We start from the raw sequence: 11,928 nt of genomic DNA, 5'->3' as shown, positions 1-11,928 counted from the left end.
CCCAGAGCAATCTACACTTTCAATGCTATCCCGATCAAAATACCAAGGACATTTTTCAAAGAACTGGAACAAACAGTCCTTAAATTTGTATGGAAACAGAAAAGGCCCCGAATCTCCAAGGAACTGTTGAAAAGGAAAAACAAAGCTGGGGGCATCACAATGCCAGATTTCAAGCTATACTACAAAGCTGTGATCACAAAGACAGCATGGTACTGGCACAAAAACAGACACATAGACCAACGGAACAGAATAGAGAACACAGAAATGGACCCTCGGCTCTTTGGGCAACTAATCTTTGACAAAGCAGGAAAAAACAACCAGTGGAAAAAAGAGTCTCTTCAATAAATGGTGCTGGGAAAATTGGACAGCTACATGCAAAAGAATGAAACGACCACTCTCTCACACCATACACAAAGATGAACTCCAAGTGGATGAAAGACCTCGATGTGAGACAGAAATCCATCAAAATCCTAGAGGAGAACGTAGGCAGCAACCTCTACAACATCGGCCAAAGCAACCTTTTTCATAACACATCTCGAAAGGCAAGAGAAACAAAAGATAAAATGAACTTGTGGAACTTCATCAAGATCAAAAGCTTCTGCACAGCCAAGGAAACAGTCAAAAAAACTAAGAGGCAGCCCACGGAATGGGAGAAGATATTTGCAAATGACACTACAGATAAAAGACTTGTATCCAAGATCTACAAAGAACCTCTCAAACTCAATACACGTGAAACAAATAATCAAATCAAAATATGGGCAGAAGATATGAACAGACACTTTTCCAATGAAGACATACAAATGGCTAAAAGACACGTGAAAAAATGTTCAAAATCATTAGCCATCAGGGAAATTCAAATCAAAACCACCTTGAGATACCACTTTACACCAGTGAGAATGGCAAAAATTGACAAGGCAAGAAACAACAATTGTTGGAGAGGATGTGGAGAAAGGGGGTCCCTCTTACACTGTTGGTGGAATGCAAGTTGGTACAGCCACTCTGGAAAACAGTGTGGAGGTCCCTTAAAAAGTTAAAAATTGAGCTACCCTATGACCCAGCCATTGCCCTACTGGGTATTTACCCCAAAGATACAGACGTAGTGAAGAGAAGGGCCACATGCACCCCAATGTTCATAACAGCATTGTCCAGAATAGCTAAATTGTGGAAGGAGCCGAGATGCCCTTCAACAGATGACTGGATGAAGCAGATGTGGTCCATATATAAAATGGAATATTACTCAGCCATTAGAAAGAATGATTACTCAACATTTGCAGCAACATGGACGGGACCGGAGGAGATTATGCTAAGTGAAATAAGTCAAGCAGAGAAAGACAATTATCATATGGTTTCACTCATTTATGGAACATAAGAAATAGGAAGACCGGTAGGAGAAGGAAGGGAAGAATGAAGGGGGGGCAATCAGAAGTGGGAATGAACCATGAGAGACTGTGGACTCTGGGAAACAAACTGAGGGCTTCAGAGGGGAGGGGCGTGGGGGATTGGGATAGGCTGGTGATGGGTATTAAGGAGGGCACGTATTGCATGGTGCACTGGGTGTTATACGCAAATAATGAATCATGGAACATTGCATCAAAAACTGGGGATGTACTGTACGGTGACTGACATAACAAAATAAAAATTATTAAAAAAGACAGACAGAGAGAGAAATAACAATATCTTGAGGAAAAAAAAATCTTTCCTACTTATACATTTTAAAATGAAAAATAAAATACCTTGATGCAGTCTATTAGCCAAACCAAGGCTGCCACAATGTGTGGCCATGTATGAGGGGCTCCCACTGTATACATGGAGCTTTTGGATAATGCAAAAGGATACCTATGAAAAATTAGGAAAAAACCAGAAGGCAACAATGTTAATTTTGTGAAAATAGCCTAAAGTAGGCAAGAAGTTACATTAGAAAAATTCCATATATATACCAACAGTCTTGACTTGTTTAGAAGTAAGATATTTATTGAGATTTTGTCCTTGATCATCTTACTCTGAAATGATTTTGTGTATTTTTTAATTACTTCTCTGCAGATTTTTTTATACATATATCCCTAGCACTGCAGAACTTGATTTACAACCAGTATGTTGGACTTCTGTCCTAAAAGATTGTTTGTTCCCTCAAATTCAATGTACTCCAAATAAACCACACGAGTATACTCTTCATCCTCAAATCCATTCCTCCCCATCTTTACTCTACACAGCCATTCTTGACTTCATCCCACCCCATTTTCTCCAGGCATCCAAGCCTGTCGTTTTTCTTCTATAAAATCTGTGGTATCCAGCCCATCCTATCTATTCCTCGTCACTTCAATATTTGGAAGGCCTTGTGAATTATCTTCTATAGTTCAGTAATAACCTGCAAACAGTCATTTTTCTTGCCTTTTAAATTTATTGTAAGATATACTGCCCACCGTGACCATCTTAAAATATATTATTTCTCTAACTCAGAATCTTTACAAATCAATTGAGTGTGATTCTTCTCTGTGTTCCAACAATCTCTCTAGGCTAATAAGAAATATAACATACAAACCCAAGATCTTTAAAGATTCTTGGAACCTCTTCTTCAAACTTTGTGTCTGGAAGTTCATACGAAGGGCACAGGAAGCCATAAAGAAAAGTGAAGATCTTTAGGAAATCTTTAACAGAAGGAGCTTGTAGAGATTTCATGGATACACTATATGCATAACCATTTTCTGTAAGAAACTACAATAATTTTTATGAAACATCAAACATTTTATAATAGAACAACAATTGGAAAATACTTGAGAGAATATAAAATACCTCACAGAGTTGTCGAATACACTGCTGAATGAATGCTTTGTCATTAAGTGGTCGTGGGTCCTTGATTTTTTCAGAACTGGAAAATATACCAAACTGACTATTCCGGGATCCATGTCCACTAGTTCTGGAAATATAAACAGTCAGTCAAAACTATTTCAGTCTGTGATCAAGCCTAAGTTATTTCAAGGTGATTTTATATCTTACTAACAGTAACAAACATTAAAGTTTAATTCTTTTCTCTTATTCAAAGCAGAGAAAAAGAGTAAATAATGGTAAGTATAAAATGAGGTGGGAAGAAGAAAGCACTGTGGTGCTTTGCATTCCTAACACATACACTATCACCTAAGAATGTGCATTTTGAGTCCACTAGATCTTCTGTACAACCATTCTCCAAGTCTATTCAGTAAGCCCAGTCCTTTCACCATCCTATTTAGCCTTCCACGATTGCTCCTTTACTCCTAACCCATTCATTTGCCATTATTCCTTGTGGGAAAATTGCTTTCCAGACGTTAAAATAGGTCGTGTATGCTTTTTCTCTTGAACATTTTTGTGTCATGCAATATTGTGTATCTGATTGTTATTTACCATAAATTTAATTGGTGCAACTCCTTAGTCATTAATGGATCCAACATATGTGCTCCATTCTAAGCCCTTCCCCTGCAAAACAAAACTTAATTTGTTTACATTTTTATAATGGTTTCTTTTGCTTAACTTTGTGGCCTGATTTAGCTAACAACTGTAGTTTATTAAATATCCTTAGAATAATAATTTTCCTTATTGAACAGATGCCACAAAACTGAGTTGCAATGAACATTGTTGTAATATCTGAACTCTGTTCATCAGAGCTCTATTTCTCCCTGCAAGTTTGCTTACTGCTTTCAACTTCTCTCCTGCCAATGCTCTAAAAGTTCTTTAGCTTGGGCCCTCTCAATCCACAGCCTGGATCAGCGATTTTTCCCGAGAATTTGCTAATTTGAGAACCACTTTTCTACATACTGGTATTACTTAATCTTTAGTGTGTGTGTGTGTGTGTGTGTGTGTGTGTGTGTTTTACCTGAAAGGAATACATGTATAGACTCAGCTCTCATTCTACACAAAACTGCACTATTAGATATCTTTTTAAATTATAAGAGAATTCCCTAACCAATCAAAATACTGCATCATTCAATTTATAGCTTAAGAGCACAGGGTCTAGAACCAGTCTGTGATTTCAAATTTTGTCTCTGTTGCTAGTTGTATGACCTTGGGTAAATTACTTAACCTCTCTGTGCTTCAATTTCCTTTTCTATAAAATGGATACAATAACAGTATCTATTTATAGGGCAGTTCTGAGGATTGGTTAAAAGAGTTAATACAGATAAAGCACTTAAAACAACGTCTGGCTTATAAAACTGCTCAGCAAATGTTATATTTTATAATAATTATCATCATCTCTGAGGTTCATCACTGAAGGAAAAGTTACATTACAAAAATGCCTTAAGATTTTTCACCAACAGGAATCAATACCAGAAAGAGCTTAATTTGGTTTCAAGGCAAAGACTTTTCATAAGGTAACAAACGTTTCATCTCTGAATATTTTCAAAACAATGAACAGGTTTGCCTTAAAACAGTTATATTTTGTTTTGGTGAGTTAAAAGAACAGATTATTTTTTCAATCTTTCCTTAAAAAATAAATCAATTTATTTTTTTTACACCTCAATAATGAGGTGTAATTTGCTTAGAGTAAAATGTACCTGTTTCAAGTGTACAGTATGATGAGGTTTGACAATGTAGATCCTGTGTGATCTCTGCCACAATGAAGATACGAAGATATTGTACATTTTCATTGCAAAAGTGTATTACTCCTTAACAGTCAATCCTTGCCCCACCTTCAGCACAGGCAACCACTATCTATGCTACACAGTGGTTCTCAAAGTGTGATCTTGGGGATCTGAGAAGTCAAAGCTATTTTCATACTGAAAAACTAAGATGTTATTTGCCCCTTTCATTCTCATTTTCTCATGCGTGTACACTGGAGTTTTTCAGCGTTTGGCTACATGGTGTGTGATATTTTAACAGACTGAATGTGGAAGTTGATATGAGAAGCTATCTACTATTTAGTCAGACATTAAAGAGATTTTCAAAAATGTAAAACAATATCACTTTTCTTACTGAAATAGTTTTGTTTTTGGAAAAAAAATTCTTTTAAAAGTATGATATTTTTATTAACATGTAAGGGGTTATAATTTTACATTCAATGAATACATAATTAAAAATTTTCATTTTTAATTTCTAATATGGTTAATATCCATAAATACAGCCCACAAAATAAAAGCTTTTTGGAATCTTAAAATTTAAAAGTATAAAAAAGCCTGGGACTAAAATGTTGAACTAGATGATGGCCTTCTAATTTTATTTAATTTTAATTTTATTTGATTATTTTTTTAAGATTTTATTTATTTATTTGACAGAGAGAGAGACAGCCAGCGAGAGAGAGAACACCAGGAGGGGGAGTGGGAGAGGAAGAAGCAGGTTCCCAGCGGAGCAGGGAGCCCAATGCGGGGCTCAAAGGCAAACGCTTAATGACTGAGCCACCCAGGCGCCCCCACTTTCTAATTTTATAATGCTATGATTCCATACTATCTGAAAGCTAGGTATAGAATTTTCAATCAACTATTCACTTATAACATGAAATAGTGGCCTGAATGCGCTGATATATCTCTTAGCACTATCTAAGACAGATATAACCATTTCACCATTTAAGATGGAAGAAAGCTAGCTTGTAACTTTCTTTTGTAAGGGATCATGCCATCCAATTTTTTTGAGAATCCCTTCATTAAAACTAATAAAAAATATCATTACCTTTTACCAAACACAGAGGCTTTTCTTTCAGACGTGGGTTTGTTTATATTCAACTTTCCAAAGGCTGGTTTCTCTTTGCTTTAACAAAATGAAAATAACAAATTAAAAAAAAAAAAATATAAAAAATATTAGTTTAAGAAATTTTTGGAAATATGTTGAAACTAGCACCTCTTTCCCGATACCTATCAACATAATTCAGAATTATGAAAATTTTTAGTAGCAATCATAGCTGTTACAAATGGCTAACAACATGCACAAGTAATAATGCTAAAATGTTAAGAAAGCAGAAAAAAACCATATCTACACTCTCATTTCAATCACGTTAATGTACGTACATTTATGGATAACGTTAAAGAAAAAAAATTTAAAAATAGGTATCTTCAATCATAGGATGATAGCTACATTTAACATTTTTCTTTTAAGGCCTACTCTATGAGAATGCACCTACACCTAAGAACATACATTATGTAATTAACAATCCCAAAACATTGCCAATGGCAGCTTTAGTTTTCAATACAATTCAAGGCATAAATCTTTTAGTATATGTAATGTGTAACAATACAAAAAATTTCTGATTTCAGACGTTAAAGATACAAATAATTCAAATTTCTAAAAGTAGCTGAGGCTTATACAACGTAAACCTAAGTAATTTAAGTATAGTTATCAAGTAACTTGTACCTTGGTATCAGAGGATTGATAATAGCCCTCAGTGGCTTACAAACAGCTTTCTCTTAATGAGAGAATAAACTCACTTATAGAGAAAAACTAGTTTATGAGAGTATAATTATATACCCTTTTCCAGTGAATACTGAGAAAACAGTTTGGAGAAGTGGTTCTGTAGGCTCTTCTAAACTGCAGCTTATCATTGAGCAAATAAGTAATAACTGATAATTTTGCCAGTTGGATATACTTCAGTAAATCCAAAGTTCTAGCAATAAGCCTGCTCAAATAAGCAGGTCTAGAATAAAGGAGGAAAATAGGAAAGACTGCTGAGAGGGAATTAACAGTCCTTTTTAGGGGTTGCTGGGCAAAGGATGCAGCTTTGGAAATTTAAGGAACAAATGAGATAAAACACACCTCATAACATGCCAATTTTTAGTCTTCATTAACCCAAATTAGGTACCACTGTGAACAAACAAGTTTCATCTTAACATCATTCATAGTACATTTTTGTGTTGATTATCCTTACAGATTTCTTTGTCCAAGACGGTAAGGCAAGAGGTACTTACGTTTGAGGGGTATGGAGGCCTTGTTTATTGAAATCCTGAGACCTTAAATCCTGCATGGAGAGGCGGCCAGCACCACCGGTGGAAACCGAACTGCGCTTCATGCTTACTGCCTGCATTCATGAATTCAGTATTAAAAAATCTTTCCAGATACAGATGCCACGTTAAGCACCAACTGTTATCTTCATCCTCAAACACAAAGCGGCCAAGTTCCATTGTTTCTTCAAGATAATCTTTTCCTGGGCCCTCTTGTTCATATAAGGTGAAGTCCTCAATTGCAGGGAATGTGTATTTAACTTCATTTAAAAATATTCACACATAAATATTTACTAACTGCCTACATGTACACCTGAATGTGCAAGGCAATTGAAATGACACAATGATAAATAAGGTATAATTTCTGCCTTCACATATCTATGGTAGTTAAAGCCCTGAAACCTAACGCAGATCACCATACTGCTGTTGGCTGCACCTTTTCATTGGGAAAGTCAAAGGCTACCCGACAAGAATTACCTCAAGAAGTTTCCTTCACTTTGGTTTTAGAGAATACAGCTATTCTGTTTTCTTTTTCTAACATCCATCTCTCTTGCTCTGTCCTTAACCCACCGCTTCCCATTTATATTCATTTAGTGCCCCTCTTACTTCAATCCCCTTCCAACAAGGATCAATTATCTGGTCCACAAAATTGTCTACAGGCTGCTTATTTCTCAGAAAATTAACATTTCATTTCCTAAATATCTACTGAAACAGTTGCCTCCTAGAATACTCATGACTGACAAACCTTTGATCTTATCTCATCTCTGTGGCATATTCACCTAGATTTCCCAGGTCCTGTCTTGGTTTCCAGTGAAGTGGACATTTGTGGTTATCCTGTCACTTCCCTCGGCTCTCCTTTGTCTTTTAAACTGATTACACTCTTTCCATCTTGGTTGGGCCACCTCTTTCTTTTACTTCTTCGTACATTTCTGCTACCCATTCAACTTTCCTACTCACCTATATGTGCACTCCAAATCTCCACTCAAAATGTAATTTAAGATTAAGACTTCCCTACACGCCCACTAGGACGTTACAGTAGTAACTCAAACCCAACACCTCAAACAGTTCATTTCCTCCCTCCTCTCCCTGCTCCCATCAATTCTTCCCCTTTCCTCCCTCCAGACTCTCTGCTCCCCACTAGTGTGCCCCCAGGTCCTCCTTTTCTCCCTTGGAAGTCACTGTCAGTAGAAATTTATCGGACTCCGGAAAACCGGCGCCTCGCAGAGTCTGCCCAGAGGCCTCTCACAATAATAGACACTAAAACGTTGTCCCTCAGGGCCTCTAAATCTAAGGTGTTGGCGCGATCGCTTTCTCCCTTCAGAACAGTTCTGCCGACACAAAATTAACTCAAAGTCATTAGTTACCCTTCTTCCAGTTTCGTGACCCAACCCAGGGACCGAATTTCTGTAACCTGTGCAACTACTTACCGGGCAGGAATTCAGCCGCCAAAACACCCAACTCCTCCCTCCACCCGCCGGCGCAGTTCGAATTTTAAAAATCTCCGCTGGTGTTACGTCATCACGTTCGTCGAGCACGTACGCAACTCATACGCGCCGCTTGCCGTCGCGGGAATTCTGCGTATTGCTGGCGTCCCGCCGCCTCACTCAGCACACTGACATCTCAGGTAAGTGGAAGTGTGCCCTACAAAGTCTGGTCCGACTTCTAAAGTTAGCGCTGAAGACACGGGCGCTGTTTGTCTCTGAGTAGCGGACAGAACTGTTCAAATCGTCCTGGATACGCTTTTTCCGTACAGCAATATGGCCGCGCCCGTTGGCTCTTAGAAAAAGAGAAATTTCTTTCCTTTGCCTTGAAAGTGGCGTCTTTCATGACCGCTGTTTAGAGGGTTGCTTCTTTCCTGATGCGTGTCTGGGAGACGTCGTGCAGTTTTTCTGACAGGGGAAGCAGTGAGGTAGGAGATAGTGACTGCTGAGGGTGGGTGTAGCCGGCTTCGAGGATGGAGCCAGTGTGACGGCCGCTAGGGTTCGGGTTCGCAATTTGCTTGTTAATGTTTCACGGTCCTCTAGTGGTGGTCAGAGAGTGAAGCTAGGAGGAACCCAGGGCGGTGGGGGGTGGGTTTGGGTGTGAAGGGGAGAGGTTGGGGGCGGGGGAGAGGCAGAGAGTGAAAGAGTTTAAGCACAATACTTTGCTGAAATAGGACTTCCCTGCTTCCCTGAATTTGAACTCAGAGACGTGTACTGCCCAATACCTGGAGAGAGATGGGGGTGGGAGAAAAGCTTTGAGCCAAAGTCCTGATACTAATTCTTGGAGCAATTTTGCGGTTAACTAGAATTGGAATTTTGGGTACGTCACCTTTTCTGAGTTTCAGTCTTCTTGACTAAATTTCTAGCTCTCACTAGCCATTACATTACCTAGTCACCACAAGTGGTGACTGTGAAGGGAGGGCCAGTACCAGGGTTACCATCACTAATAGCATTTGTTTGAACGGTTGCTATGTGTCAGGCACCGCACAGCACTTCATGTAGATTATCTCATTTAATTCTCTAAACTGCCTTCTGAGATATCATAGAAAATGAATTTGAGACTCAGTGAGATTAATTTGTCCATGGTCATACTGCTAACACTACATGGAGTTAGAAGTTTGGATCTAAGTGCTGCTATTACTAACTGTGCTGCTAACCACTTATGTATATCTTATTCTGTCCCCCTCATAAGTTCTCCATTATACTAGATTTAGTAGGCAAAGCCAGAATTTTATCCCCTTCCCCCTTTTTTTGTAAAAAGATAACAAGTTTTGAAAAACATAGTTGCCAAAGGAGGACTGCTCAGAACCAATAACCTTCCAATTTTGTTAGGGTCTAGTACTTATGAAATCTGTGAAAATTGCGTTGTGCTCTGCCTAGACCAGTCTTTCATTTTATGCTTTTTGCACTCCCTTGGTAGCAGTGGTTAAGCGCAGCAGTGTTATTGGGCAGTATTAATGGGCTGACTTATGGCAAATGTGCTTTGAAAAAGCAAGGGCTGATATGCTAACAACTCCTAATGAAATTCTGTGACCTCTCTGGGTTTATCTCATTAAAAAGGGTCAATTTACATAGGTAATGTAAATGCTTTGGCAGGATGTAATGTAAATGTAAATTGTAATGTAATGTAAATGTAAATGTAAATTGCTTTGGCAAGACTCTCTCACCTTTAAGAATTGAATGACTTTTGATTTGGAGTATGTGGCCCTAGTGGCTAGATTCCAGGATGGAACAGGAGTTAGTGCGGAGGGCCAAGGAAGATAGGAGAATTCAATTGGGATTCCAGAAATAAGATCATGTTTTAATTCTCTTTTGCTAAATTGGCTGAAAATTTTGAATTATTAACACTGTAATTAAAAGTTTATATTAAAACATTACATTTTCCTTAACATATCATGAATGTCAAATTCTCTTTTGTGTATATGTTAAATTTATGTACTTATACGTGAAGTCTACCCGTGTATGTGAAATATATTTTTATTGAAATGCAGGACATTTAAGAAGTTAATCTGGAAAGTTGGGTTTTACATCTAGACCCTCATTTCCAGAGGTTTTTTTTTTTCTTTCTTTCTCTCTTTCTTTCTTTTTTTAAGAGAAGAGAATGTCTGTGGTGCACCAGCTGTCACCAGGATGGTTACTAGATCATCTTTCTTTTATTAACAACATAAACTATCAACTTCACCAACATCATGAGCCTTGTTGCAGTAAAAATGAGCCTACTTCATCTGTCCACATTGATTCTCTTCAAATGGATTCTTTGATCTCTTTGGGAACCTCTGCTACATTTATTGCTTTTGACTCTACCACTAAGCCAGATAATGAAAACAGAGGAAACTGTGAAATCTTCATACAGAAATATGTTTTTCGATCTGAGCTATTTAATGTCACCAAACCTTATATAACTCCAGCTGTTCACAAAGAATGCCGACAAAGGAAGGAAAAGGAAGATCCAATGGATGGTGTTAAAGAAGAAAGCCGCATTTCTATTATTGGGAAGGTAGAAAGTTTTTTAATACATTTTTATTTTTCTAAAGAACATGCAGAAGTTTATTATTCCAGTATCTTAAATATCTTGTAATTTACTAAGTCTAAAAAACAATAAAGTGTAGGAAGGCTTTAGTTATAGCCAATGTAATTTTTAACTCTTACCTAACTTTCTACCAAATTTGCATAATTCAAAAGTAAGCAAAGTTTGCTCAAAAGTGAATGCTCTGTAAATAAAACAAAACTAAATAATAATAACAAAAAAACCCTTTCTGCTTGGTCATTTGTATTTATTGCATGTTTTTACAACTGTTTTTGTTCAACAACGTGCTGCTTTGTCTGCTAAATCCTAAAGCAGTTCATGGATTTTGGGAGATTCTTAGAGACCTGTCCATTGGGGATAAGCTCATATAATGAAGTTTGCAAGAAGGGTGTTATTTCGTAAAGTTTTTAATAACAAAAGTAAAAAGCTACTATAGAAAATTGTGTATGTTTTTAAAGCATATGTATTTGTATGTACACTGGTGCGGTCTTTTGGTGAAGTTTCAAGAATGCTATACAGGATCAAATTAATTATGCTTTAATACTTTTTATGTTTCTGAAGAGTTCAGAGGTGATTAAACAAAGCCCATTTCAGATAGATTATATTAACATTTTCTTTGATAGAGATAGGAATAACTTTCTTACTTGCCCACAAATGTTTGAGATCTTTCCGTGTGCTGTTGTACACACAGGGATGAAACAAGAAAAACACAGTTGGTACCCTCACGGATCTTATAATTGAGATCCATGAAGAAAGATACTAAATAAGAAAACATGTTGAGAATTAGATAGAATAAGGAAAGTAATAGGGATAATTTATTACATTGTTCTAGTTTCCTGAAGTAGAACTTTTAATAATCTTGTAATTTCTTCTGTTTTTTCCTTTGGACAAATATTTATTGACCCTTTGCTGTGCGTCGGGCATAGGAAAGAAAACATATAATGTCTGAGATTTCAGTAAAATAGTATATAAATTATTTATCATTACTATTACTAATTCAAAGAAATAATAACAAGCCTTTACAGTT

General features: G+C 37.1%; 2 protein-coding genes across 4 annotated transcripts in view; one reads left to right on the top strand and one right to left on the bottom strand.

Annotated features, from left to right (window-relative positions):
- Positions 1-8,375, bottom strand: part of NDC80 (NDC80 kinetochore complex component) — a 54,097-nt gene extending 45,722 nt beyond the window's left edge. Inside the window, exons 1-6 of the mRNA XM_040632684.1 lie at positions 8,321-8,375; positions 6,861-6,970; positions 5,632-5,709; positions 2,791-2,914; positions 2,540-2,712; positions 1,734-1,836 (exon numbers count right to left, since the gene is read on the bottom strand). Of these exons, the coding sequence (XP_040488618.1) occupies positions 1,734-1,836; positions 2,540-2,712; positions 2,791-2,914; positions 5,632-5,709; positions 6,861-6,961 (579 nt within the window). The 5' untranslated portion in view covers positions 6,962-6,970; positions 8,321-8,375. The remainder of the gene's footprint in view (positions 1-1,733; positions 1,837-2,539; positions 2,713-2,790; positions 2,915-5,631; positions 5,710-6,860; positions 6,971-8,320) is intronic.
- A 63-nt stretch (positions 8,376-8,438) lies between these two features.
- Positions 8,439-11,928, top strand: part of METTL4 (methyltransferase like 4) — an 80,593-nt gene continuing 77,103 nt past the window's right edge. For 2 of the 3 annotated variants that reach the window (XM_040632686.1, XM_008690411.2), the window contains exons 1-2: positions 8,439-8,517; positions 10,468-10,871. In XM_040632686.1, coding sequence (XP_040488620.1) covers positions 10,476-10,871 — 396 coding nt within the window. In that variant the 5' untranslated portion in view covers positions 8,439-8,517; positions 10,468-10,475. Of the gene's footprint in view, positions 8,518-8,697; positions 8,803-10,467; positions 10,872-11,928 lie in introns of those variants that run through there. The other variant, XM_040632685.1, reaches the window with a different exon arrangement.

Source organism: Ursus maritimus, unplaced genomic scaffold, assembly GCF_017311325.1.
Source record: "Ursus maritimus isolate PB19 unplaced genomic scaffold, ASM1731132v1 scaffold_18, whole genome shotgun sequence".
NCBI lineage: Eukaryota > Metazoa > Chordata > Mammalia > Carnivora > Ursidae > Ursus > Ursus maritimus.
This window is presented reverse-complemented; position numbering and strand designations above follow the sequence as displayed.